Below are 25,981 nucleotides of genomic sequence, written 5' to 3' on the forward strand. Positions count from 1 at the left end.
CTGGCTAATTAGATCAGTCTCAGTGAGATGTTCAGCCACTGTCACTTCATCAATTTCCATTTTTGCGTCATTTACAAACCAGCGCTACAGATGTGTGTTTGACTGCTGCCCACACAGAGCAATGCTGCTATCTCATACCTCATACAATATCTCCTCAAATCAACTTTGTAGAAATTAAAGGACATCAGCTGCTAGTTCAAGCAATTAAAATGCTGATCACATTTATTTCCCTCTAACACACATTTGATGATTAAAGTGCTGTCTAGGTAGTTTGTGTTTAACACTCCCTCCTCTCGTTTGTCCTCCAGCACCAGCAGCAGCTCCTCAGCTCCCACCTCATCTCAGTCCAGTTCAAAGCAGAAGGCTGGTGATGCTCCTGTGGTGCCATTTGGTTTGGACCTGTACTACTGGGGCCAGGAGCAGCCCAACGCTGGCAAGATCATCAAGTAACACACCACACGTGCACACACACACACACACACACACACACACACACACACACACTCCAACATTGTTTCACTGATAGACACAAATGCAGCTAAACACATGACTGTAGAGTACAGTGAGCCGTGTGTTTTGTCACACACACACACACTACATTTGTGTGCATGTGCATTTATCACATATACCGTGTTTATTTTATAAATAATGTCTTACATTGAATTCCACACAGTAATAGAACTGTCTTAAATGGTCTTCGATGTGGGTTTCTAAAACCTGCGTATAATATGGTCCCCTATCTTGTCTCTGTACAGGTCGGCCTCTCAGCATCAGTTCTGGGTTCCCATTCAGGTAGATGAGGAAGTGGAGAACGAGGAGCTCCTGGCAGAGAGCCGGAGCAGATACATCTCCTTCCCCGGCAAATTCACTCCCGTCAGCCATTACTGCAGAGCTCCACTGGGCGATGGGAAGCTGTGTCAGAGACAAGACCGTCTCAAGGTACCAGGACAAACACAAAATGAGACATGTATGTCTGTTTCCATTTGCAGTTCTGTTACTGTGTGTTTGAGCTGCCACTGATTGTCCTCCAGTGTCCTTTCCATGGGCGGATCATTCCTCGAGATGAGGTGGGTCGACCCTGCAGGCAGGAGGACCGACTGAGGGAGGAGAAGGAGGAGAGGAGGAAGAGAGAGGAGCAGCCTGGTGAGGAGTGATACTCACACATGCATTCATGTTACTACCCATTCCTTAATTCTCAAAAATGTCACGAAAAATTTCACCAGAAAATTTAAGCCACATGAGACTGCATTAGGAAGCTCTCGTGACCTGTAACAGTAGCAAAGAAACAGTAAGAGTCATATCCATGCATATTCATTTATATGCTGGGGTGGCTTTATGGTGGCCAGTGTGCCACACACCGACACACACACACACACACAGCGACAAGGCTAACTGTTAGCATCACGTGGTTAACGTTACTCAGCAGTTTTTAACAGGTTTAACGTCGAGCCGTTTCGGTGTCAGTGTGAGATTGTTGGCTTGGTGTCGGATATTAACTGCTGCTGCAAGGCTTCTGCCAAAGTGGCAAAACATGATGATTAGTGATGAGATCATGTTATCCTGTGTTAGCCTTGTGCTAACCGGCCAGAGCAAGCTGGAGAAGAGCGACTCACGAAGACGGTCCTTAAGCGTTGCGTTGAACAGCATTACATAACTATTCACATACAGTCAAACCTATTTTTGCAATTTTCATTTGCCTCCGCACTTTTTATTGCAAAAAAAAAAACACCTTTAAATATCAGAACATGCATCGCAGGTTTTTAGAAATATTGTTGTGAAATCAGGCATTTCAGGCTGCAACAATCCCTTCCTTTTTGATCTTGAGCTTTTATGCATGATCTTCCTGTGCAGATTCCTGTGCGGAGTTTGCTAATTTTTACCTTATTAAACACTTACTGACATTTTCTGAAGAGTTCATCCACATCGGTTTGCTTAGTGAGCAACCTGAGCATCTTTTTTTTTTTTTTTGTCGAAATAGCTTAACTGTTACTAATCACTGGTCAGTTTACCCTAGATATCTTGTTGTAAATTGGTATGGACGTATCCATGGACAAGTGGTTTTGGTTGTTTTTGCTGGTGGTGTAAATGCCTTCGATCAGTTTGTGAGTAGTGATGGTAGGTTTTCCTTTTTGTGCACCAGTAATATCGATAAACAGACCAAACCAGCTGTTGTGCACATTATCATTGTCTGATTGTGTGTGTTTGTTGTTGTGTGTGTGAGTGTGAGTGTGGCACCAGCCTGCAGGATGTCCACCAGCTGCCTGCAGTGTCTTGTTAACCACCAACTCCCTGTGTGTGTGTGTGTGTGTGTGTGTGTGGCCATGGCATGCAGTCCAGTGAGTTGTGAAATAGCATCTTTTGTTACCAACTACACTATCGATCCACGAGTCAATCTCACACCTAGGCACACACACACACACACATCAGTCTCACAGTAGGGGCGGTAGTGGCCTGAATGAGTTGATGGACCATTGGCCTCAGCTCCCTCTACTACTCAGTCACACATTTACACACAAACATAAACACACCAACACCCACATGTATCCACGGGGAGGTTAAACAGGCAGTGAGGGACACTGTAACGCCCAGTTCAGACCAGAGAGTCACGATGAGATAAGTTGAAACAGGCAATGCACCATTTTGCAATCTTCTAAAAACCTGCCGGTTCATTCCAATGCAACTACATGAGACGGCGTATCATCTCTACGCAGCAACTCTCTGTACTTCCATTCTGATTTTTTTCAGCTTTTCAGGCTTATTTTATGGCTTTTATGGTTAAGCACATACAGCGAGCAGCAGCAACCCATCATACGACACAGGCACATTGTGAGGACGGAAACAGAGGGTTTGGTGGGGATGGAGCATCTGCCGCAGCAAGTCGAGCTCAGTTCACAGCGCCGCAACATCTCTCTGCAGTGTTCTATAACAGTTTTGTCTCGTCGCAAATCTTTGGTCTGAACTGGGCTTAAAGGTCAGCTGGGACCAGTTGTCATAGTGGCAGACATGGAGCCAACATAGCTGTCTCTTGACCTGTGTGGTCAAACTGAGGGATATGTAGTTTTGGTTTATTGGGTGACGGCATTGTCAGCAGAGTGATGTGAGTCAGAGACGTGTGTTGAGTGTGTTGAAGTGTCTTTCTGCTTGTAGTGACCATCCAAACATACTGGCACTGTACGGCAGGCATCAAGACAGCCAGAACCTTAGAGGATGTTCAGTCCAAGAACAGCACTGCTGCTTTAAGAAAAAAGAAAAACGCAATGTGAAAGCGTGTTGCATCCATAGACTGTATTGCATCAGGTACTGGTGAGATAATGATCCAGGAAGTCTAGTGAGTGTAATACACCCATGAGTTAGAAGGAACATCACATGCTAGAACACTATTTTTGCACTGTTTCCATTACAAATATGGAGTTAACATTACTGGAGCAGTAATCGTAGTAGTTTTTCTTTTTCATCCCATGATGACAAGACTGTACTCATTGTCTGAAATTAACTTTATGAGTCATTTGCCCAGGGGACTTGTAGGTGAAAAAATCCACCGGCCAATGTAACATACTGCCTTTTTGTCACAGATATAACCTAGTCATTTCAGTGCATTTCATTGTAATAATAAGGTACTTGTTGAATACCAACTTGATTGACTTGATGATTTTATTATTATGAGCAACTCATCACAGCCTCAGCATGTGAATGAGTTCTCTCTGGTGAGCAGTGATGCAGTGTATATGTCTAGGGCTTTTATTGTGAAAGATAAGAAGGGAAGCAGTGACGCTGTAAGGCGCTGCCATTGACGCTGTGGGTAAAGGTAAAGAGTTTGCTGTCTTGGCTCAGACTACAGAGCCTCTGTGTTGATATTTCTGTTACCTTTACATGTATGGGCCCAACTCATAACCCTTACCTACACATTTGCCTAATGGTAGCAGCAGACCAGCAGCAAGTGGTAGTACAACAGTGCCACACTAGGAGTGTGTCCTGGTTAGTCAGTTTCATAGTAGGACGCAGGTAAAAACACATTTGCAGTGTACGTGTGTGTGTGTGTGTGTGTGTGTGTGTGTGTGTGTGTGTGTGCGTGTGTGTGTGCTAAAACTACAGGCAGGGCAGCTGTGGCTCAGGAGGTAGAGTTTGGTTCCTCCTGTTGGCATGCCGAAGTAGCCTAACGTTGAGGAAGAGTAGCAGGTGGCACCTTGCACGGTAGCCTCAGCCACCAGTGTGTGTGTGTGTGTGTGTGTGTGTGTGTAAATTGATCAATGTGGCTCTGTAGTGTAAAAGCACTTTGAGTGGTCTGAAGACTTCAAAAGGCGATTTACAAGTACAGGTCCATTTATCATATAGCATTACAGTAGATACTATCAGCATAGTTTTATATTTCATGAATATTTTGGTACAGACATTTACTTGCCAGTGTGGTGGATAGCCATCTGAGAATTATTCACCAAATGGTAAATCTACTTGTATTTGGTGCTTGGCAGTTGTTAATTTCAGACCCTGGCTCTACTGTTTAAACACAAACACATGTATTGGTGAAATGCCACTATAAAGAGGGGTTTATACGTACCAGTGGTGTAGCCTGACGTGCACTTACGTCACAAATGTAAGTTCCTGTTACAGAGATGCAGATCCCCTGTTTGTAAACTGAAAACCATTTTCCTCAGTGGAAATAAAGTTTTAATTTACTTTTATTTCACAGATAAGAAACAATAAATTGTGAAGACAAAAAAGCCCCCACAAAATAGCATTTTAAGTCCTGTGTGTGATTTATCCTGGCTTCGTTCGAGTAGAAGAAAGTCTAATCCACAAGGCTAATCTATGCAGTGTCAAATGTCATAGGCTTACAGCAGTAACGTTAGCTTGTTGTGTATGTGGGGGAAATGTGACTAATAAAAGACAATTGTTTTGTCAGTGAACCTTGTGAGTAACAATTGAGCCAAATTTTGTAACTTTGTTAAATGTTACTATTGTTCCTGGCTTCATATGAGTTGGGGAAAACTCCACTAGCCGCTGGGCTAATTTATGCAATTTTGTATTTGTGGTGAAAATGTGTCTAGCAAAAGAGGTGTTCTGGTGTTCTGTCTGTAACCCTTATTGACTTCTTCTCTTGCATAGCATGTCTTCACCTGTGGTACTAAAGGTGGAGAAACCTAGAAGTAGAAAATACCCAGACCTCTATTCTATTCTATTCTATTCTATTCTATTCTATTCTATTAGTGTTGGTCTTTTACCTTTGAACAGTAGTACCAAACCTCGGAGTCCATGCTGCTGACTGACTGACTGCTGGGGATGAGAGGAATAGATGCTCCACTACATGGGCTCAGACACACACACACACACACACACACACACACACACACACACACACACATATCCGGGGTCCCCATGCTTAGTGGTGCGTAGCTGAGAGACGTCTGAACAAACCAAAGACCCCAGATGCCTTAGTGGATGTGTGTGTGGCCTGGCCCCTGCCCTGACACACACACACACACACACACACACACACACACACACACACACACACACACACACACACAGACCCCAGCTGGAGGGGCTAAGAGGTGTTGACAGAGAAAAGAGGGCTGCTGCAACACTGATTAAATTCAGAGGACTGTCCTTCTCGCTTGGCCATCTCCTCTTTCTTTTACCTTTCTCTATATTTTCTTTTTTCTTTGTTTTCTTTCATCTGTTATTTCTACTCTTTATTTTCTTTACTTTCTCAAACTCCTCTAAGATCATGGCAACAAAGTGATAGAGGACACACACCCACACACAAAATGTAAATGCAGCTGCTCCTCTTTTAGCAGTAATGATTCTCCTAAATACACCAGCTGCTTTTCAATTACTGCTCTTCTGCCTGTGTATGTATGTGTAATGAGGGATAGTTGAAGGTCCAGTCAGACCCAGGGTCAGACTGGCTGATTAATAACCCCCCACCGCCCCACCCCACCCCCCATACACACACTCACACGCTGAGCTAGGGTCAGTGTTTTGACAGAGCAGAGAGCCCGGCTTCAATCCCATCACAATCACAGTGTAATTACTTCGCATTACTGCAGGTTTATCTCTAATTCCACCGCAGTACGTCATTAACTAGAAGCGTCTCCTCGTTTAGACCGTCATTACTCTGCATTACACACGCTTTTACTTTATCACCCAGAATTATGACATTACACTTTTCATTAACACCACAATTGGATCCAAATGAGCCTGCACGACACACTGTTTACTACTTCTGCTCTGTAAAACTGTGCAGGATGTTATCAGCTGTAATTACTTCATTACACTTTTCATTTACATGAGTCTTTGTTAAAGTTTCAGTCTGTTATTGTGGCACTGAGAAAGAGTAGCTGTTTGAACAGGAGGAACTTTATTACATTCACATCATAGAAACTGACTGAACAAAGTAAAGCATGAAGTCAAGTTGAATTTGAGACTTTTAAACATTATCAGCTGCAGTAAAGGTGTTCGTGACTGCTCTTAAACTGCTGTTTCACAGCTACTATTCTGTATTGTGTGTGTCCGACTAAATTTTGTTTCAGTGTCAGTATTTTCCAAAAACGTATCTTAGTTTTAGTCACACTTAAACTTTTAACCAATCAAAGTGAAAATGTTTGTTGTGCATTGAGCTTTCTGGTGCTAAGGCTTTTGCCATCTTCTTGTGATGAGCAGCTTAAACACTGAATAACGTTGAAGCTACTGTCGGTAACTTTGATAAAAAAAAAACAAAAAAAAAAAACTTTTTGCCATATTTGCTAAAACTGTCACTATATCCTGACAGTAGTACATGAGACGGATAATCTGTGGAAAAATCAGGTTCCTTTGGCTCCTCCTAGAGCTCCTAATGGCATTTGCAAGAATCCACTGCACCTGAACAAAAACAACCAGTCAGAGCAAGGAGGAGTATGCTTTCACTCTGTCAAGCTCAATATCTTCAGTGCGCAGCTTCATGAGGAGCTTTGCAAACACAAAACTCCTCTGTCAACAACAGTGTACTGTTACACAGCAAAGACAAGTGAACAGAGGAAGACCATCGATCTTTTTCTGAGGAAGTGACAGTGAGCTTTTCGTTGTCTGACTTCTTTTGTTTACAGTGATTAGCCCCTTTTACATGCACAGCTTAATCGAGCTATGCTCAAAATTCGATTTTGGTGTCTAATCGGACTTCTGTCCTTGTCCCAGTTTGCATGCAACTGAGAAAATTGAATTACTGACGGGAACGTCTCACGACACTAGGTGGCGATATGCGTCCTTTCAGCGGGTTAATACGGCCCCCTTTCTGGTTGACCTATTATGTCACTTAATAATAAACAACTGGAGTCAGGCGGCAGACCGGCATTTTCGAACAACAGCAAGATGGATAATCGTACAGCTTTGTTCATCTTGTACGCAATGTACGCGTTACTGATTGTGCAGATAAGGTGCATGCTATCTCTTGTGGTCAGACAAGAACACCGTATGCTGTTGGAGGGCTACAACAATAGCATGTCTTGTCTGTTCCGGGGTCATACGCCAGCACGGGGGGTGTGGAGCATGCACACATGCATTGTCTAGTTTAACTCCAATTAAGGCGTATACATGCCGGATAAAATCGGAGTTGGAGAACTCCGATATTAGTCGGAGTAACTCATTTACATGCACTTCAGTTGTCCAGTTATAGTCAGATTAAGGCAATAATTCATTTTTTTCAAGTGTCATGTAAACGTACTGACAGCCTCTTCAAGGTGGGAATTTCACACCGTTATGCCACCTCACTGTTCTGTATAAAAGGTACAATCACAGTTGTCTTTAACCTGGCACTGGAGCGCCACAACAGCGCAAAAACCACATCTGTGTAAAAGGGACAGCCAGCATAATGGGTCCATCGACAGAATGGTTGTGACATTTTGACGACGTGTAATGTGTGCAACCCATTTTTATTTTTAAAAAAACAACTGTTGGCAGTTTGTAGCTAACTCAAGGAAAGAGAACAGCATCCGAAAAATGTCTGCAAATTGGAAAAAACAATGAGGTCTGGGAGCTCCTATCCCTCTGAGTAGAGAGTGAGATCAGCCACCATAAAACAGGGATGGTAAATGATTGCTTTGCCATGTTGTGCCATTGTTATTGTTTATAAAGTGGTGCTGACACATATGTTATATGTCACACTAGAGGCTGACGCTGCTGTGTTACACGTCACGCCTGCTTTGCTTCCCCAGTGCCTACAGCTGTCCAAAATCACACACTGGGGCGCATGATGCCGCCGTTGTTTGGTTCTGTGTAAAAATGGAAAGGCGGCGTAAAGAAGGGACTTTGTAGCGGCTCTGTAGCGTGATCACTGTGTGAAAAGGGCTTCTGACGCTGTGTTAGACATCTCAGCTCTGACTGGTTGTTTTTGTTGAGGCACGGTGGATTCTTGGAAATGCCATTAGCAGCACCAGGAGCAGCCAGAGAAACCTGACTTTTTTCATAGATTAAATGTCTCATAAACTACTGTCAGGTTAATGTGACATTATGACAGAGTTATTTTTATAAAAGTTACCCAGCTGTAGCTCTTAATGTAATCATATATTCCTCTTATAAAAGTTTAGAGGAAGATGTACATGGTTGACAGACTCATCCCCACTGATAGCCTATAAACATGGAAGATAATCAACTAAAATGAATGTTAATAGAAAGTAACACTACACCTATGTCAGGATGCTGGCTTGGTCTAATTTTCAGTGGAAGAGTAGATGATTCTAGTTCATAAGTTTTCTTTTCATTAGCCGTATGATGGCTGCATACAGTACATCAGACTGGTGTCACACGCCCAGCACAGCTTAAAAATAAAGCTGGCCAAACTCGAGCTTATCCAGTATTGTACCACCTGAAACTATGACATGCTGGACTGGGTATAATAACAAAGGTAGGCAGTGACTCAGAAGTGTGACCAAGCTTCCAACATGAGAACCACAGAGCTTTTAATACAGCTACATCTTACACTATGTTCTTGTGCCAGTTACCACGAGCCTGAGATGACATCTGGTACAGATTTCCTTCTTATTTCACTGTTCAAATGATTGTTTTCTGTCTGTTGCAGACTGGCGGGATGCAGAGCTGATGCGGGACATCGAGGCGGCAACAGGAGAAAATCTGGGCTCTGACAAGGTGGGGAAGAAAGGGCGAGGGAAGAAGAAGAAATACCCCAACCTCAGTGATCTGAAGCAGAAGGCCAACACGTCCCGCTCCAGGCTGGAGAAAAAAGTCCTCAGCAAGTGCGTCACTTCCTGTCTCAGCAGGAACAGCATTCTCTGAAAGCTCTGAAACACTGTGTCGTTTACCGCTCAAGTATTATGAATTTACATCTCATTGTGTAATATTTCATATCACAGCACAGCAGTGGACTATATATGGTGCACAGAGCATGCACACATGTCACATGTCATCAGGGTCACACATGTAGTTCACTTAGAGCAGCAGACCACCATTCTAACATGTAAACTGAACATTATCTACTCATTTAAAGAGACTTATGTCATGTCCCTTAAGCAAATGCTTTTGTATTTGAAGATTTTAATGTTTTATCTGATTTCTTTCTTCTTCTCCTCTGTCCTGTCCTTGGTTCCAGGAGCGCCATGCGCAGAGTAGCTGACGTTTTGAGTAAAGCTGACAGGAGAAAACACGACAAATTCTCCAACCAGTTCAACTACGCCCTCAACTGACCTCCAGGCAGCTAATGAAATTCAAATGAAATGAGATGGACTGAATGCTTCTGTTAGAAATATTTAATTTATGAATGTGCACATACAGTCAATGGATCTGGGTTAGAGATGAACACCGTTAAAATAATATTTAAAACAATGTTTGAACACTGTGATGCAGTTGGGATGATTTCACTGCTGCTTGATCAGCTTTTAAGGTGAAGGACAAATGTACAGTATCTCACACTGTACACCTACAGCCTCTGAGTTATAATCAGGTAACAGAAAAATACTTTCATTTATTTTCATCTTATCTGCCAAAATGTTTAATATTGCCTTTATATCAGCCAAATCCACTTTTTGTCATGTTTAATTGAAGTTTTAAATTCATTTTTTTTCTAATATTTTGTACCTGAGTGTGTTTTTTGTGTAAGTGTAGTGTTGTTGAGGATTAAAGCCCATGTATTTCCTCAGCCAGCTGTGTTTGTGTCTTTGTTGTTTCCTCTTTCATTCAGCACACAAGTCTGCAGCACCACATTTATTGACTGTGAGAAAGTTTGGACAGTGTTTGGAAGTTACTCCAAAAAAAAAAAAAAAAAATAGGATGAATGGGATCATAAGGGAAATAATTCTATGTTATATTTTTATTTGAAAAACTTTTAATTAGGTAAAACTCAACATAAAGGTTTTACTCTACATTACTTTTTATTAATTCAGATCATTTGAACGATATGTAGGCTTATAAAGATATTTAACTGTTAGCTGTCAGTGTGTAATGTTTGAGATGGAGACAAAATACCTACTTATCAACATGCACACGATGAAAAGAAAAACAAACTTCAAATGTGTGAGACAGAAACTCAGCCTCTACACTTAAAGGATTACTCAAACAGCCTGGCATTTCCACAAAGTTAGTTTCACAAGAGACATATTAAAAAAGAAAGATCCAAATTAAAGGGCAGACACTGAGGTATCCTGACTTTTTAGTTTGGCTCAATTGCCGAAAACACAGGATCCTACATTTCTCATAATGCAATCAACAAAGGTGTGACTTGAGTCAGACTCACGTTACAAATTTAATGACTTTTAGATCCAACTTGACAAAATGAACTTGCAACTTGACTTGGACTTTGACTTTACACCAGTGACTCGTGACTTCACTTGGACTTGAGCCCTTTGACTTGGAAATACTTAATACCCCCCCCACCCCCCAAGTCCAAAGACTACAAAGTTTAAGTGTGCCACAAATTCATGTTCCTTCATTTCCTAAATCAACAGACATTATTAATTCCCACAGATCTGCTTTGTGTGAACCAACAGGACAGCATCTAATAAGACAAACTAACATTATGTTACTGAGTTACAGTTTGAAGAAATTATACTAAAGATAATTTTGTTCTGTACAAAAACTATGCATTGGTGGCCAACAGAATACAAATTGCAGTATGTAAAATGTGCAGGTCCAAAATTACAGCTGAAGATGACTTGTTGCTTGTTTTAACTTCAGTTCAAATAAACACAAGAAGTTTGTGCTCCAGAGAAAGGATCAGCACTCAGTGAATAACCTCCTAAGCCCTATGATAAGCTATTATGGCAAGGCTTAACTATACAGACCAGTGAGCAGTGATAACTGTCTTCGGGGTCATCGGATGGGAACCTCCTTTCACCAGTGTTTCGTCTAGTTGGTCCCACGACACCTCCAGGAGGCTAGACAGTGATCTCTGGTGTCCCAGAGACACTCCCCTAATGCCAGGTCTCACTGCTCCCCACACCAACCAAACAACCTCCTTTACCTTACTTACGCATGGCTTTCTCAACCCAAACAGCACTGCCACCTTCAACCAAACCCAGGCTCCAAACATGCGAGCTCCAGGTAGAAGCAGTGCTGATAATACCTTTCCTAGCACATTCACCATACTCTATCTCACATGCTACATAGCATAACTCCAATATAAGCTAAAGTTATAGGAGATAGACAACTCACAGGATCAGGAAACACACTCACCTTGCAGCATGGTCTCAAACAAAAGGGATTCAAATAGGCCACTCCCACACTTAAATAACCTTCCTGGATTCCTCCTGAGAGGAAGTGGATCTCTCCACCTGATGTCAAGGAGTTATGTACTCTGCTTAGTAGTTCCCCCTGCTGCCCCCCCAACTGACATTATTTCTTCTCACCCAGATCCACTGGCTTGCTCTAACTGCTTCATCTGACATTTCCTTCACTGTCCTCAAACTCTGTCCCCGCACTCCGAATTCCATCCGCCATGTATATCGGCCTTGTGACAAGCTAACTTTACAGCCTGACAAAGCATGCTTTAAGGTTGTGGTACCTGAACACAATGGGCATATTGGGTCCTCATTTACCCACAGTTTTAGGTTCTGGGGGGTTGGTAACACATTGTATGTAGCCCCGACCAGGAATCTAATACGATTCTCCTCCATACTCCACAGGTCCCTCCAACTAAGCTTCCTCTTCTCTACACTTTCCCAATTCAACCACTGTCCCTGTTTAGCCTGGGCCACTACCTTTGCACCCCTTAATATCTCCTCCTGTCTACGTATCTGTTCCACAACCAGCTTTCTTTTATCTTTGAGACCTGCTTTATTCCATACCGGTTTGCCTGAGCCAAGCTTTCCCCGACCAAACTGAACATTACCTACAATCTCTGCATGCCTAAGAGCTGCCTCTGTCTCCTGAACTGCCGATCTTGGGTTCTACTTCCTCCCCTTGGTTGGATTTGGAACCACACTCCTAACTACCACGTCCTTACTCCCAGATAACAAGAGCTCTGTCCTGACCTTGGTACATTTAAATTCCTCTGTTAAACTAGATACTGGCAGCTGAAGTATCCCTTTTCCATACAATGCAACACTACTTAGGCACCTAGGAGCCCCCAAACACTTCCTAATATAGGAGCTAACCGACCTTTCAATTCTCTCCAAAATGGATATTGGATTTCATAAACTGACAATGGCCACATTAACCTAGGATATAGCCCAAATTGTAAACACCACAACTTCAACTTTCCTGGAAGTTCTGATTTAGCTATCCTATCCAATCCTTCAGCCACATCTTTTCTAAATTTCACCACCTGTTCCTCATCATTCAACTCTACATTGTACCACCTACCTAGGCTCTTTACTGATTTTCCCTAATTGTTGGGATTTCCTCATCATCTATGACAAACTTCCTATCACTTAACTTCCCTCTACATATCGAGATGCTTCTAGATTTACTAGGCTTGATCTTCATGCTGGCCCACTTGAGGTTCTTATTTACCTTCTCTAGTAGCCTCTTTGTACGTGGCATTGTTGTGGTCACCAGTGTCATATCATCCATGTAAGCCCTAACTGGTGGAAGATGCAACCCGTTCTGCCGTCTCTCCCCACCTACCACCCACTTAGAAGCCCTGATGATTACTTCCATCGCCATAGTAAATGCTAATGGAGAAATTGTACACCCTGCCATGATGCCTATTTCTAGCCTCTGCCAACCTGTTGTGAAGCCTGCCGTACCTACTTTGCATTTCCACTTGTTTAGGACTCGAAACTCAAAGCATACTTGACTCGAGACTTGTCGGTCTTGACTTGCAAAACAATGATTTGGTCCCATATAACTTGTTGTCCCTGCTTTTAAAACACCCACATTGTTTAAACTCATCATTGCGGTTTTGAAAGAAATCATTGATCAAATGTAAGACGATGCAATATTAAGAAAAACAAATACCACAATATTTTTGACCAAATACCTCAATATTGTTGCTGGACAGTCTGGTAATTCTCTTTACTGTAATGCAGTCTTTTAAAACCAGGGAAAGACAACACTTACGATATGATATCCAGAACCTAAGATATCTAGTCTCATTTCATGACATGATATGATGCAATGCGATGCGATGTGATACAATACGATACGATATGATACGATATGATAAAACGTGGCTGGTTTACAGCGGTGGGCCCAAGCGGGGCACAGCTTAGTTGACGTCTTTGTTATTGAAGGAATCTTGTTACATGGTTCGTTCAATTGTTAAAAGGTTACAATCAGCATTCATTCCCAACTCCAATCACTTCTGCTTGGCAGTGATGAAGACATGACTCCCAGATGGACACACTAATTTTCACCCCTTTTCTGGTGTGATGCATTCACACAGCTCCTTGAAATACAGTCCGTCTTCATCCAAGCAGTACTCAGAAAACGAGTTTGAAAGAGAAACTGAATAACGAACAGATATAAAAAAGAAGAAACCACCGTACATTTTACTGGCCATTATCTGCTGTCGGTCATTAATGTTTCTCTGATGATTAAAGAAATCAACTGATTAAGACGTGGTACTTTGATTCAAACAGCCTTTACAGTTAAATTCTACATTTGTTGCCATTTTGTGGCCATTCTATTATCACCATTTTTCAGCTCTGTAGAAAGATGATGCTGGCATTTTCACTGGTTGATTGTTTCTCCAATCAGGAAATACTGCTGTCAATGAGCACAACCAACCTGACCTAACAGAAATAAGTGAAATGACCACTACCTCTTAACACTGCATTACAAGATGGCGTAAAATTATGTGCCAGCGCCACAAAAACAATGCCAATGGTAAGGCAGCTACAAACGGTTGCAGTTTCAAGCACATTGTGTTGCAGTTTGGTTAGGTTCAGTAACAAATTGTGGTTTCTGTTCATAGAAGTACATAGAGGACATAAGTAAGTCTTGTCACATAACATGATATAGTGAGGTCAGGTACATAAATATAAACAAAAAAACCTCAACATTGGCTTTTGCTTTCATTAACAGCGGTCTCCTGGGTGAAAATCCTCTGTCCGTTTGATCCGTCCACCAGCCCAACCTCCTGCCCGACATGGACTTACTTGCTCTTTATTTTACCTTTCATGTGACTTTGTTCAGGGAATTCATGTGTCCACCACAACAAAGGATCCCCATTAGCCCCTTTTACACTGCCAGATTTTCTGCAAATGTTGGGCTGTTTTGCCGGCCAGCTGCAAGTGTTTAGATACACAGAGCCGGATTGGCGAGTTGATCTGAGGTGCCCAGTTTTTCGCCTTGTAGGGTAGACATATTGGCAGAACCCTTTTAGTTTAAACAGACTGAGGCAGCCTTCCACAACGGGAGAGGCTGTTGAAGAATTGTGGGAGGAGCTGTTGATGGTGTGCGACCCACTGGCGGTGGATAAACAGGAAACAGCTGATAGCAGGAATTAGCAAGCAGCTAGTAGCAAGAGGGAAGCACAAACCTGACAGACACTGTAAAGATGAGCAAGGAATTGCGCGCCCTCCTTGCCCTCGTAAACGAATGGGCCATTAACCGTCAGATGACGGGGACGGTGAAGAAAGGCCAACTTACGAGAGAATCGCCTAAAGACTGACTAGCCGCGGCTTCACTCCTATGTCACTGGTTGCGTCATACACTGAGCTACACGTTTTGTTACTTGCTCACGCCCTCTATTGCCCCGAAAAAGGCACATTCTGTATGAACAAAGTAGATAGGCGGCATTTTGCCGCACTCCCCGATTTTGTTTTTATAGTGCCAATTCTGAAAAAAAACTGATTGGGCTTTCCTGCAAATTTGCACTGTTCCTATCTAAAAAGGGCTTTTGACTTTCCATTGGCATTGTTTCTGTGGTGCTGGCATGTCATTTTAACACATCACACACATTATGTGCCACCACCATGTAATGCAGTGTTAAGAGGTTGTGGTTATTTTTCTGTGAGGCCGGCACAACCCATTTGAATCTTTGAACAACTTTAAATGGGCTGTGATTCTGATGTCTGGGAGCAGCCTAATTAAAGCCATTTAATCAAGCTCAGCTAAACTGAAGATCAAACTGACCTGAGAGCTTCTGCTTTTGTCCTGTTTGTTTCGTTGCTCCACTGCTTTGTTCAGACTGAAATATCTCAATAACTAGCGGATGGACTGCCATGTTTTTTTGTACAGACATTCATGTTCCCCAGAGGGTGAGTCCTTATTACTTTGGTAATCCTCCGACTTCTCATCCAGCTCCATTGTAAGGTTAACATTAGAACTTGTCCAATACTTTGGTTTATGACCAAATACCAGCAAAGCTAACTTTTATTTCGTCATAGCAAGTGTTAGTATGCTGACATACTAAGTAATGTCATTGTTAGAACACTTATGTTAACATTGTGCTCGAAGCACTGCTGTGTCTAACCCATAGACTTCAGAAATAATGGACATAGCTACTGTGACATCACCCATTGATTTGTGGACTGCCATTTTGAAGCCTTGAGTTTGACATTTCAGCCATCGCCATTTTTGTGTTTTGGAGCTAGAAGTGACCATAATTGGATGAGAGGTCTGAGCTGTAAAGGAGTGAGGGATGGATCTGAGTCATAGATGGTAGTGACGCCTCGCAGAGGTCACTCTAGTTACCCTGCCCTAAAAATGCATACCTTTGAACCCTAATTAAATGTAAACAGGTGAGTTATAAAAAAAAAATTGAACCCCTGTGCAGTTGTCATGAATGTTGAAAATAGCTACCAGGCTGTAAATGTTTGTTTTTGCTGTAAAGTTGGGCATTTTAACATGGGGGTCTGTGGGGATTGACTAACATTTTTTTTGTCTTAAAATGAGGTGTGGTCAGGGGCATTGCTGGTGTATTGCTTTCGTGAACAGAAAGTGATTGTGCCATTGATCTGTAAAAACCCGGTCTAAAGTCAGAATGTCACAGTATTTTCCTGCTATTTAAAGGGCGCATTTTTTGCACAGTAAGTTGCGCCTACATAGACGGGTCCACAATGTGTGTACACTCTGCTTTTTACACACACAGACATGCAGATGGGTTGTGGTGGGGTGGTTTAATACATCATTAATAACGAAATATGAATGACCTTCTCTAAAATGTCAACGTAGCAGAGAGCAGAGCAGAGCTGCTGCTCCACTCCCCATTGAGAGAGATGCTGTGCACATTTACACACAATAAACAACATAACTTTATTATTTCAGAAGCTAAAAGTTAAGTTCCAGTTCCTCTGTATAGTTTATAACTACATTTTTTAGTTTTGCTGCTTAAATGTCACACGATATTTGCTGCAGTAACATTACTGCTCTAACTGCATCACTCTCAGCAGAAAACCAATCATTCCTCCAATTTGCCAAATCTGTCATGTAAATAGCAGTGCACCAGATTGGCCTGCAGCCTGCCCAAAACACACCTATGATTAATTAAGGAACTAATTACAACCCCCTTGCCCTTTGTGCCTTACCTTGCACCCAGATTATGTGCCGTTGAACACGGAAAAGTGGAGTTGGACACGTTGTAAATGCACTTGTGCTGTGCACTTTAGACCATGTGGTATAAATTGTTAGTCTTTGTTATGTCTTGTTATTCTGAATTTGACCTGTTTAGGGTTACAGTAAACTAATGTATGTCCCAGCACACGTTCAGTGAAAGGCAGGGTACATCCCCAGGTTGTCAGACTGTAGGAACAAACCAGCACAGACATGGGAGAACACAGAGAGTTTGAAAACAGGACCGTCCTGCTGACACTGATCCACCATGTCCTGTTTGATCAGAAAGAGTGCACTGGGCTAGTTTTTCAGAGTTTAATTGTCATTATTTTAATATCAAAGGACGATATCATGTTGAGCTGAGGATTCAGTACATCCAAGGGTTTTATGGAAACTGTCATCAAATTCAATAAATAACAGAAATGAAAACAATCACAGCTGGAGTTACACGGTACTGACAATAGATCAAGCCATTCCTTAAGTCATAAATAAACATTCAATATTCATACAGACTTTTTTTTAAAACAAAGAAATCAACTATTTGTCTATTACGTAGTTTAAAACAGCATTCGGAATAGGGAGCTAGAACATAGATTTATATACAGTTTCTGGTAGATATTCACATTCTATCAAAATAATCCGTTGAAATTAAAGCCTTCAAATGTTGGTAGTAAAAAGGAGAGCAGAGCTGAACACTGACAGTCTGTCTGCTGAAACATTTCAGTCTCCCTGGGCTCAGAGTGTGTCTCTGAGGATCAGTCCGTCTGCTGTGTGTGAGTGTTTCTACAGGTGTGTGCTGTAGAAGGCGGGTGCAGCGTAGCTCTGCGTCCCCAGCATGAAGGGGGACAGGACGTGGCTGGCGGTGAGGAAAGGCAGCTGGACCAGGCTGCCGGTGGGGGGGTGATGGTGGCTGGCATAGCCAGCGTGCATGGCCAGGTGCCCGCTGATCGGAGGGGATGGGCTGAGAGGGCTGAGGCTCCCCAGGCCTCCTCCTCCCCCTGCTCCTCCTGCACCTCCTGTTCCTCCTGTGCCGGTGGGGGCGGAGGTGTCGGCTCCTGGGTTCTGTTTCTTCCACTTGGTCCGGCGGTTTTGGAACCAGATCTTGACCTGGGTCTCAGTGAGGGAGAGCGACAGGGCCAGGTTGAGCCGCTCACACACTGACAGGTAACGTGTGGACTTGAATTTGTTCTCCAGCGCCACCAGCTGCTCGTAGGTGAAGGCAGTCCGGGCTCTACGGGGCTTCCCCGACTTGGAGTCCGAGCCAGAGCGCTTCCTCTTGGGTTTGCCCTGTGGGCCCTGGCCCCCGTTGGTCGGGACATTGGTGATCTGGTCTGGAGTGCCTCCTACAGGGCTCTTGGTGTCTCTGCCAGGGTCCTGGTGGCTGTGTTGACCCAGATCTCTGTCCCCATTGCTAGGTAGAGCTGAGCTGCTCTCCTCACTGCTATAGGGCCCGTCTGGAGCCTCTGAATCTGGGGTCCCAGATCTGTGGTAGTCATCCTCATCCTGGCTTCTGTATACAAAGCCTTCCTCTGGAAAAACACACACAACAAAGATGTCAAATTAACATCCATTACATCATCACAATATAAAGCTACAGTAGGTAACTTTAACACACACAAAAAAAACCTTTTTATCATATTTGCTGTATCCTGACAGTAGTACATGAGACAGATAATCTGTGAAAAATCAGGTTTGTTTGGCTCACTCTTAGTACTCCTAATGGCATTTGCAAAAATACACCACACCTGAATGAAAACAACCAATCAGAGCCAGGCGGAGTATGCTCTTACTCAGTCAAGCACATTCTCTCCAGTGCGCAGCTTCACAAGGAGCTTTGCAAACACAATGGCAGTCTCCTTTTGTGAAACTGAAAGCAAGATTTTCATCATCAGTCTTCTGTTTAGTTGTCTTTGCTGTGTACGCTGTTGTCAAAGTAGGTAGAGCATGTGCTGGGGGTTGGGCTGTGCTGCATATGCATGAGCAGTGATTGACACTGTGTTAGAGACTTCTGGCTCTGATTGGTTGATTTTATTCAGCTGCAGTGGACTCTTGCAAATGCCATTAGGAGCACAGGGAGGAGCCAGAAAAACATGATTTCTTCACAGATTATTTGTCTCATGTTATACTGTCAGTGTTCACTGTTATGATGAAAAGTTATTTTTTAATTAAAGTTACCTACTGTAGCTTTAACTGTATGGAGCAAGAATAATCAGTGTGTGTGTGTGTGTGTGTGTGTGTGTATGTGTGTGTATGGGCTGCAGTTCCTCTAGCAGCCACTGTATTCTCGCCTCAAGAAAACCACTAAACAAACTTAAAATGACATCAGTGTCACACAAACATATATTAAAGTGGGAATAATTTGATGGTTTTGCAAAGATAGAATTTTCCCACAAACCCAGGGCTTCATCAATCCAGTAGGAGCCCCCAGGGGCCCTGCTGCCTTTTATGTCCGAGTAAGTGGAATACTACCCTGCCCCAGGTTGTTGCTGTGTCGCTTAGTTTCTAGGCATTTAATTAAACTCAAATACATAATAGAGATATGCACCATGTAGGCCTAATATCAACTGAAATAATGAAGGCATTCAATTTTAAGTTTGAAACAGGGCCCCTTTACAAGACAAGGCCTTTTTCATTTTAGTTTATATTGTGCTTTGGTGGTGTTTATTACCAAATTTGCAATAAATCAAAGTACCGCTGAGAGGTCCAGGGACGCTGAAGGTGTCTGAGGTTCCTGAAGGCCCCATGTGTAAATGTTGCCAGCTATGCTCAATTGGCAATACAGTTTTGCCCAAGTCCACCTTTGTCCTGGTGTAAAATACAATATGGCAACTAGCACAAATAACTTAAGGTGGGTTGAAAAGTAAGTTAACAAGATAACATATGATATAAAAATAATAGCCTAATGAAATAAACAAAATGATGGTTTCAATGAACTTGGCAGTCTGGGGACGTCAACAACAGTCAGCCACAGTAAAAAAGCCCTGAGGTCTCTTCCTTTAATGTCTAATTAGATCATTTAAACACAAATAATTAAAACTTTTAGAAGACTTCCAGAGGAACTAATCACTGATTGAGAAAGTCATTTTCAGCCAAACATTTGAGACAGCACCAGACTGGGTGAACCCACTAGAGAGAAGTAGGGCAAACATTAAAACTGGGCCACTCTTTGTGTTTAAGTGCCATCCGGTCAGGTGAAATCCTCCCCTCCCCTGCTGCAGTGTGTCTGTTATGGTATTTTGATATTATATATAGTCAACACATTAAGTTAAAATGGAGACACATTAACGCTCTTATCAATTCAGTTTCTATTCAACTGTTGCCAAACAAATTTCAATCATTGTAAATGTGAAATTCAATTACAGTTATTGCCACATAGTGACTTAAGGGCCACTAAAGGTCTGGGCCCTGCAGTGCCCAGTTGGTAATCCAGCCCAGCTCACGTGTCTAAAATTTGTACTTATCGCAAAATAAAAAAATACATTGAAAAAATTCTAAAAATATGACTTAACATTTTTCAGTTACGTTACAAGTACAACATTAAAAACTCTTTGATAAAAGCATTTCTCATTAAATTTGTCACTTTTAATAATTGCGTTACCATCTCCAAATAAATACACCTGCATGCCCGAACATCTATTGTGTCATGTATTTTATGACTACAATAAAACAGAAATGAAAATAAAATAATATAAAGTTGAAATGTGCTGGTTTGGTTGGCTGAAAATTAAAAAAGTTTCAAAAAATTATTGCAGATTAAAAGATATAAAACATATTCACTTACAGGCTGTTATTCTTTTTTTTTTCATGGCCCACAAATTTTAATTATTATTTTATTCATTGTAAAAATGTTATCATGAACATTCATGCTGATATTGAAATGTAATTATTCAACCAGCTTGCCATGTTCAAAATTAAAATCCTATATATTATTTGAATGTTTAGTCTTTACTTTATATTAGCTTCTGATTGGCTCACACTCATAAAAAATAAAAACAAAAACAAACGAACAAAATAAAGAGGTTTTTGTTGGGCGCAAACATGCTGTTGTTGTTAAAGTAATTAGTATTGAATAGTAATTAGAAAAATATTCATGATGTAGGTGACAGCACATACCTGGCAAAACTTGTAGACTTCACCAAAATGAATTATATTTTAAAAATGTTTACAATGATGCCCCTTAATATTAATATTCCTCTCTAATTTACTATTTACTAATCTTCGCCACAGTCAATAATAATAGTAAGGTTGTGGCTTAAAACTACATATCAGTCAAAATAAACTCAACATGTGTTTGATAAGATTGGAGTTATTTGTAAAGGGTTATTTATATCTATATAGAGACATGGTCTCCTGCAAGTCAAATAAAACAAGATATACCAGACCATAAATTTGAGCAGTGCTGTGGAGATGAATAGGGTAAATGTACTTTTGAATATGAAAGACAAATTCCGTTGATTATTCTTCTAAACGTATCTCAACAATCTTTGCTCTGCTATTAGTTAAATATAAACATATCTAAAAACAACAAAAAAACATTTAGGTTATATTTATATTCGGATGCTATGTAATATCCAGAGGTCAGAAAAGAAGTGAAATGAAATCTGACTATTTAAGGATTAAAAGGAAGAGGAGAAAACATATGGGGAGTAAATAAAAAAAGACAAAAAATAACAACAAAAACTAAACAGAAAAACAGCCAAACAATGGTTTGGCCGGACTTTACCAGCTAATGACCTGAGGTTTAATATCAAACAGAGGAAACGGAGTTGATTGGAGCTAATGGGTTTGAATGGAGGCTAACACACACACCCGCACACCCACACACAGACACACACACAATACAGACTGCTGTTTGAAACAGATATTCACCGATCAATATTACCGATCACACACACACTGTCACACACGCACTTACGCATGCACGCACGCACGCTCACACTCACTGTGGCCAATTACCTTGCGCCTTTTCCCTCTTTTAACCGAGCTTCAATTAAAGGCGACGTGTTTTTCTTTTTCTTTGGCCGAGAACAAACTGCCGCGAGTGAACATTTTACACTTCGTATCAGAAACACACTCAGGACGACAGCTCTCCTCTGTTTTATTTAGTGGCTATAGACTGCAGCTCAGAAAGACGCTTCTCTTCTGTGTCGGCCTGTCTGACCATTACAACATTTATTCCTATGTGGGCTTCTTTCCGACACATTACTGATTCAGTAAATGGAAAAGTTGCTAAACTTATAATTCAGTGAAACCAGTATTCACGCAGAAAATTGAAAGTACAAAAAAATTAAAAGAACATTGACAAAAGTTACCAAATCTAAATGATTATTTAGATACATAAAATAACACAAAACACACCAAAAAAGGAAATCGAATAGACAAGAAAACAAGGCGAAAGAATGCCTACTCATCTCCATAAAACTTTGGTCTACTTAAGAATTAGGCCTATTGAAGAAGGTTAAATGCTGACTGAAAATCACCAAAACACAAACATAGATTGAGATTTAGAGAAGCGAAAATTATTTTAAAGCGGTTAAATTACTAACGCCAATTGAAGTGTCCATTTAAAGACATTTTGACGGAGAACAAAAAAAAGGGTAATGAGGGGGTGAGTGGCGGGAAAATAAACCAAACTAAAAAGACAACTAACATTACCCGGGACATTAAAGAGCCCGGGTTTAAAGGTTAATTCCGTGTAAACTGTGACTTACTGCTCTGGTATTCCTCCGCACCGTAGCAGCCTTTGCTGGGCTCCAGGCTGGGCTCGCGCTCCCCCGTGCTTCCTCTCCGGTTCTCTGCTCCATATGCGCTCAGCTCGCGCTCACCTCGGTGGCTCGCGTGCTGCTGCTGCTGCTGCTGGAGTCGCCGGCTGCTCGTGAACTTGTTTGGGTCCAGGATGTCCAGTACGGAGAAAGAGGTGGTCCGGTGCCCGGTAGGGCCCTGGCAAATAACGAATATTGGGATTATTCATTCACAACATATTTTTTTATTTTTCAAATTAGGGCCAGGAGATTCATTTCCGTTTGAGCTTCCTGTATTTCTTCTTTGGCCCATGCAAAGAATGTGATACAAGTGAGAGTTGATGTGCTTCTTTTGTTTCCTGGTTGATTTTTTTAAAAACTTATTTTTAATCAAATGATGTACTCATTTATAAGCTAAAATGAATTTATATTATATTTCAATAATCAAAAATATTACGATAATAATATTAAAATGTTAATAATAATACAAGTTGTAATAAATATCGTATAACCCGTGAAATACAGCCTAATTACATTAGTGTCTATATCTGTGAACACTGTTAAAGCATTGAAGCAAACTATGACCTGCAGGCAGACAAACACTAGCACACATCAAAGCCAATAAAACTGTATTCATAAAGAAAATAGCCACAACATGAACTCAAATCAACTACATTTCCCATATCCAATACTTAGCGGTCAGTCAGAAGGCCAGCGAATCAACCCTGTTTTATTTATTTTATTTTCTACTGTCGAAAGAAAAGCAGACAAAAAATGAAGCAAACTCTTATTCTAATTATTTCCAGGGGAAGATAACTTTAAAACAAACATGCGCGTTTATTTTCTTCTCCAAAAAATTTCCCTATACTCCTATAATCTACATCAGCTTGACCCTGTGTGTGCACACCGTGTTTACTGTATGATATAGATATGTACACTGAATTTATATCCTTAAGATTTATGTCGTGCCAAAAAAAGGTGGCCAACTGTATTAAGCAGATAAAAGATGGTGCGGTGGCTCAGCGTGGCTTTCCCCCTGCACTACATCCTGATTAGGATCATTCATTTATTAATGAGGCCAGTCTGGAGCATGTCGACATGAATAATCCCACATTAATAATATCATAATTCTCTCTTTAAATAATCCGAGGGAGCGCGCGGGTAAGACCCAGGGGCCTATTAACATCTGATGATAAGAATAATCACACAATACCATGATCAGAGCTGTGATTAACAGGAATAATCCTTTATTTAAATCCTTTATTTATTTAAATACGGAAGAGTTCGCAATAAACCTGCTGAGCTGTAATCTACAACGATACTAATTTTAATGCAAGGATATACATATTAGAGATTAATGCTGTTTTTTTAGGCAAACATTTTTAAGGATATGGTATTTTTTAAAAAAAAAAAAAATATGGAATTTTCGTTAATTTGAGAGTTATTCGGTTTGTATTGTTTATATGCTGCAATTCAGATTAGTAGTAGAAGTAGAAATCGCATGCTTTAATTTGTTTTTATTGATTTCGAGCGCAATAGAACAGCTTTGCAGAGAGAAATTCATTTTCCTGTGAGCTTTTATGGAAACGCATTTGATGATAGCCTATCTGTGTAATTTATTTTTATTGTTTCCCATCACATCGCCGCAGCAAATTGGCTGTTAATTTTACTGCTATATCTTAATTAAGGCCTCATCTGCTTGCTCCAATCGGACAGCCACAACAGGACAACACAGGCCCACAGGACGTTTTACATCACCAGACCATACTACCGTCAGTATCTTAAAAACTGAAAACAAACAAATAAACATCCTAAACATCTTTCCACTCTATTTGTTTCCCAGTTTTTCTGAGTCATGCTTAATTTTCGGCAGATAATTTGCACACTCTGGTGACGCTGCAATCCTACTTTTCCGATACTTTTAATAACAACAATGCTCACCAAAATTGCCGTTTATTTTCATGCAGTCTGCGGTGTTTACGTGCTGTTTCTATTGTGTCACCTCCTGTGATCTATTTTTGTTTTCACTCTATGTTTCCTCAGTGGGACTGCTGCAGCTGCACACTTCCCCACAGAAAACCCATGAACTTTGCTCCCATGCATCTACCTGCTGTGGCGGGGCTAACACCGGGTTCGTCGGCGGGGGTTCCGAGTGGTTCTCCACGGCCTGAGCATCTCTGCCTCCGGACACCGCGTTGGAGAAGAGCCGCTTCTCCCCTGGAGCACCTCCGTCCAGCATGTCTCCGCTGTCCGGGCCCACCACGGTCTGGACCCCGTCCCCGCCGGGCGCCGGTACCGCTCTGTCCCGACTCATCACGGGCTGGACCGCGTCCGCAACGGGGCCTGCTACGGCTCTGTCCCGGCTTATCACGGTCTGGACCCCGTCCGCTCCGGGCCCCGGCACCGCTCTGTCCCGGTTCATCACTTTACTCTCCCTGTCCCATATATTAAGAATCCGGATTAAAAAGCAGGAGCGTTTAGAAATAGCCTAATAAAAAAAAAGATTCACACCAAACCGGTTTAACGGGACTGTATGGTGTTCATGTGAAAATAAAAACTTGTCACCGCAGGCCGGTTCATGAGTCCCGTCAACATCCGGTGTGAGATGATGTTTTCAGCCCGTTAAAGTTTCCCATAAGAGTGTGGACGGATGGAGGGCTTCAGCTGGGTCCCGTCAAAGTTTAAACTTCTTCTCTCTGTCTTCTCCTCTCCGGCTCTTTCCCCTTCATCCTCCGCATCCACCGCGGCAACACAACGTCTCCGGTGATCTAATGTCTGTCTGTCTTGTACGCCGCCGTTATCCCGTGTTGGCACACACACATAAACAGCGCTCGGCGTCCCGACCTCCAGCCTCGCGCGCTCTGTCTGGTCACCGGTGGGTGCGCGCTCTGGAAGGCTGACAGGAGTTGAAGGCGGGACGGACGCTGATCTATCTCTCTAATAGTTAAAACTAGCTCGCGCCCCTTCCCTCTCTCTCTCTCCCTCTCTCCCCATTAGTTAAGTGAAGCCTCCTCTCTCCTCCCTATCCTCTCTCCCTCTCTCCTTCTCTCGCTCCTTCAGCGCGTGCAGCTCTCAACGCCTTTTTTGGCTTTTAGCTGGCCCCTCGAGGACCCGCTATCATATACTCACATACCCTATGTCTGTGCGCGCGTGTGTGTGTGTGTGTGTGTGTGTGTGTCCGCCTCCCTCCTTACTTATGCATTCCTATTCAACTCTATGGGTTGTAATTGGCTACAAATGAATCCCACTTCCACTAATAGTCTATTATCTCGGGGCTGCGCGCGGAGCAGTGCGGTCCGGGCCAGCTCGCTGTGTGAGCA

At 42.1% G+C, this 25,981-nt stretch overlaps 2 protein-coding genes across 2 annotated transcripts in view; one reads left to right on the forward strand and one right to left on the reverse strand.

Moving 5' to 3' along the window:
• The window catches only part of uvssa (UV-stimulated scaffold protein A), a 44,358-nt gene extending 34,252 nt beyond the window's left edge, over nt 1-10,106 (forward strand). The window contains exons 11-15 of the mRNA XM_049586248.1: nt 309-446; nt 756-939; nt 1,032-1,143; nt 9,050-9,224; nt 9,578-10,106. Of these exons, the coding sequence (XP_049442205.1) occupies nt 309-446; nt 756-939; nt 1,032-1,143; nt 9,050-9,224; nt 9,578-9,671 (703 nt within the window). The 3' untranslated portion in view covers nt 9,672-10,106. The remainder of the gene's footprint in view (nt 1-308; nt 447-755; nt 940-1,031; nt 1,144-9,049; nt 9,225-9,577) is intronic.
• Nucleotides 10,107-17,703: 7,597 nt separating this feature from the next.
• On the reverse strand, nt 17,704-25,083 carry nkx1.2lb (NK1 transcription factor related 2-like,b). Its single transcript, XM_049586006.1, has 3 exons — nt 24,769-25,083; nt 22,632-22,860; nt 17,704-18,449 (listed from the first exon to the last, which is right to left on the reverse strand). Exons 1-3 carry the CDS (start codon nt 25,081-25,083, stop codon nt 17,704-17,706), a joined length of 1,290 nt encoding a protein of 429 aa, XP_049441963.1.
• Nucleotides 25,084-25,981: the final 898 nt, after the last annotated feature.

The sequence above is a fragment of the Epinephelus fuscoguttatus genome, linkage group LG9 (assembly GCF_011397635.1).
Source record: "Epinephelus fuscoguttatus linkage group LG9, E.fuscoguttatus.final_Chr_v1".
Classification (NCBI taxonomy): domain Eukaryota; kingdom Metazoa; phylum Chordata; class Actinopteri; order Perciformes; family Serranidae; genus Epinephelus; species Epinephelus fuscoguttatus.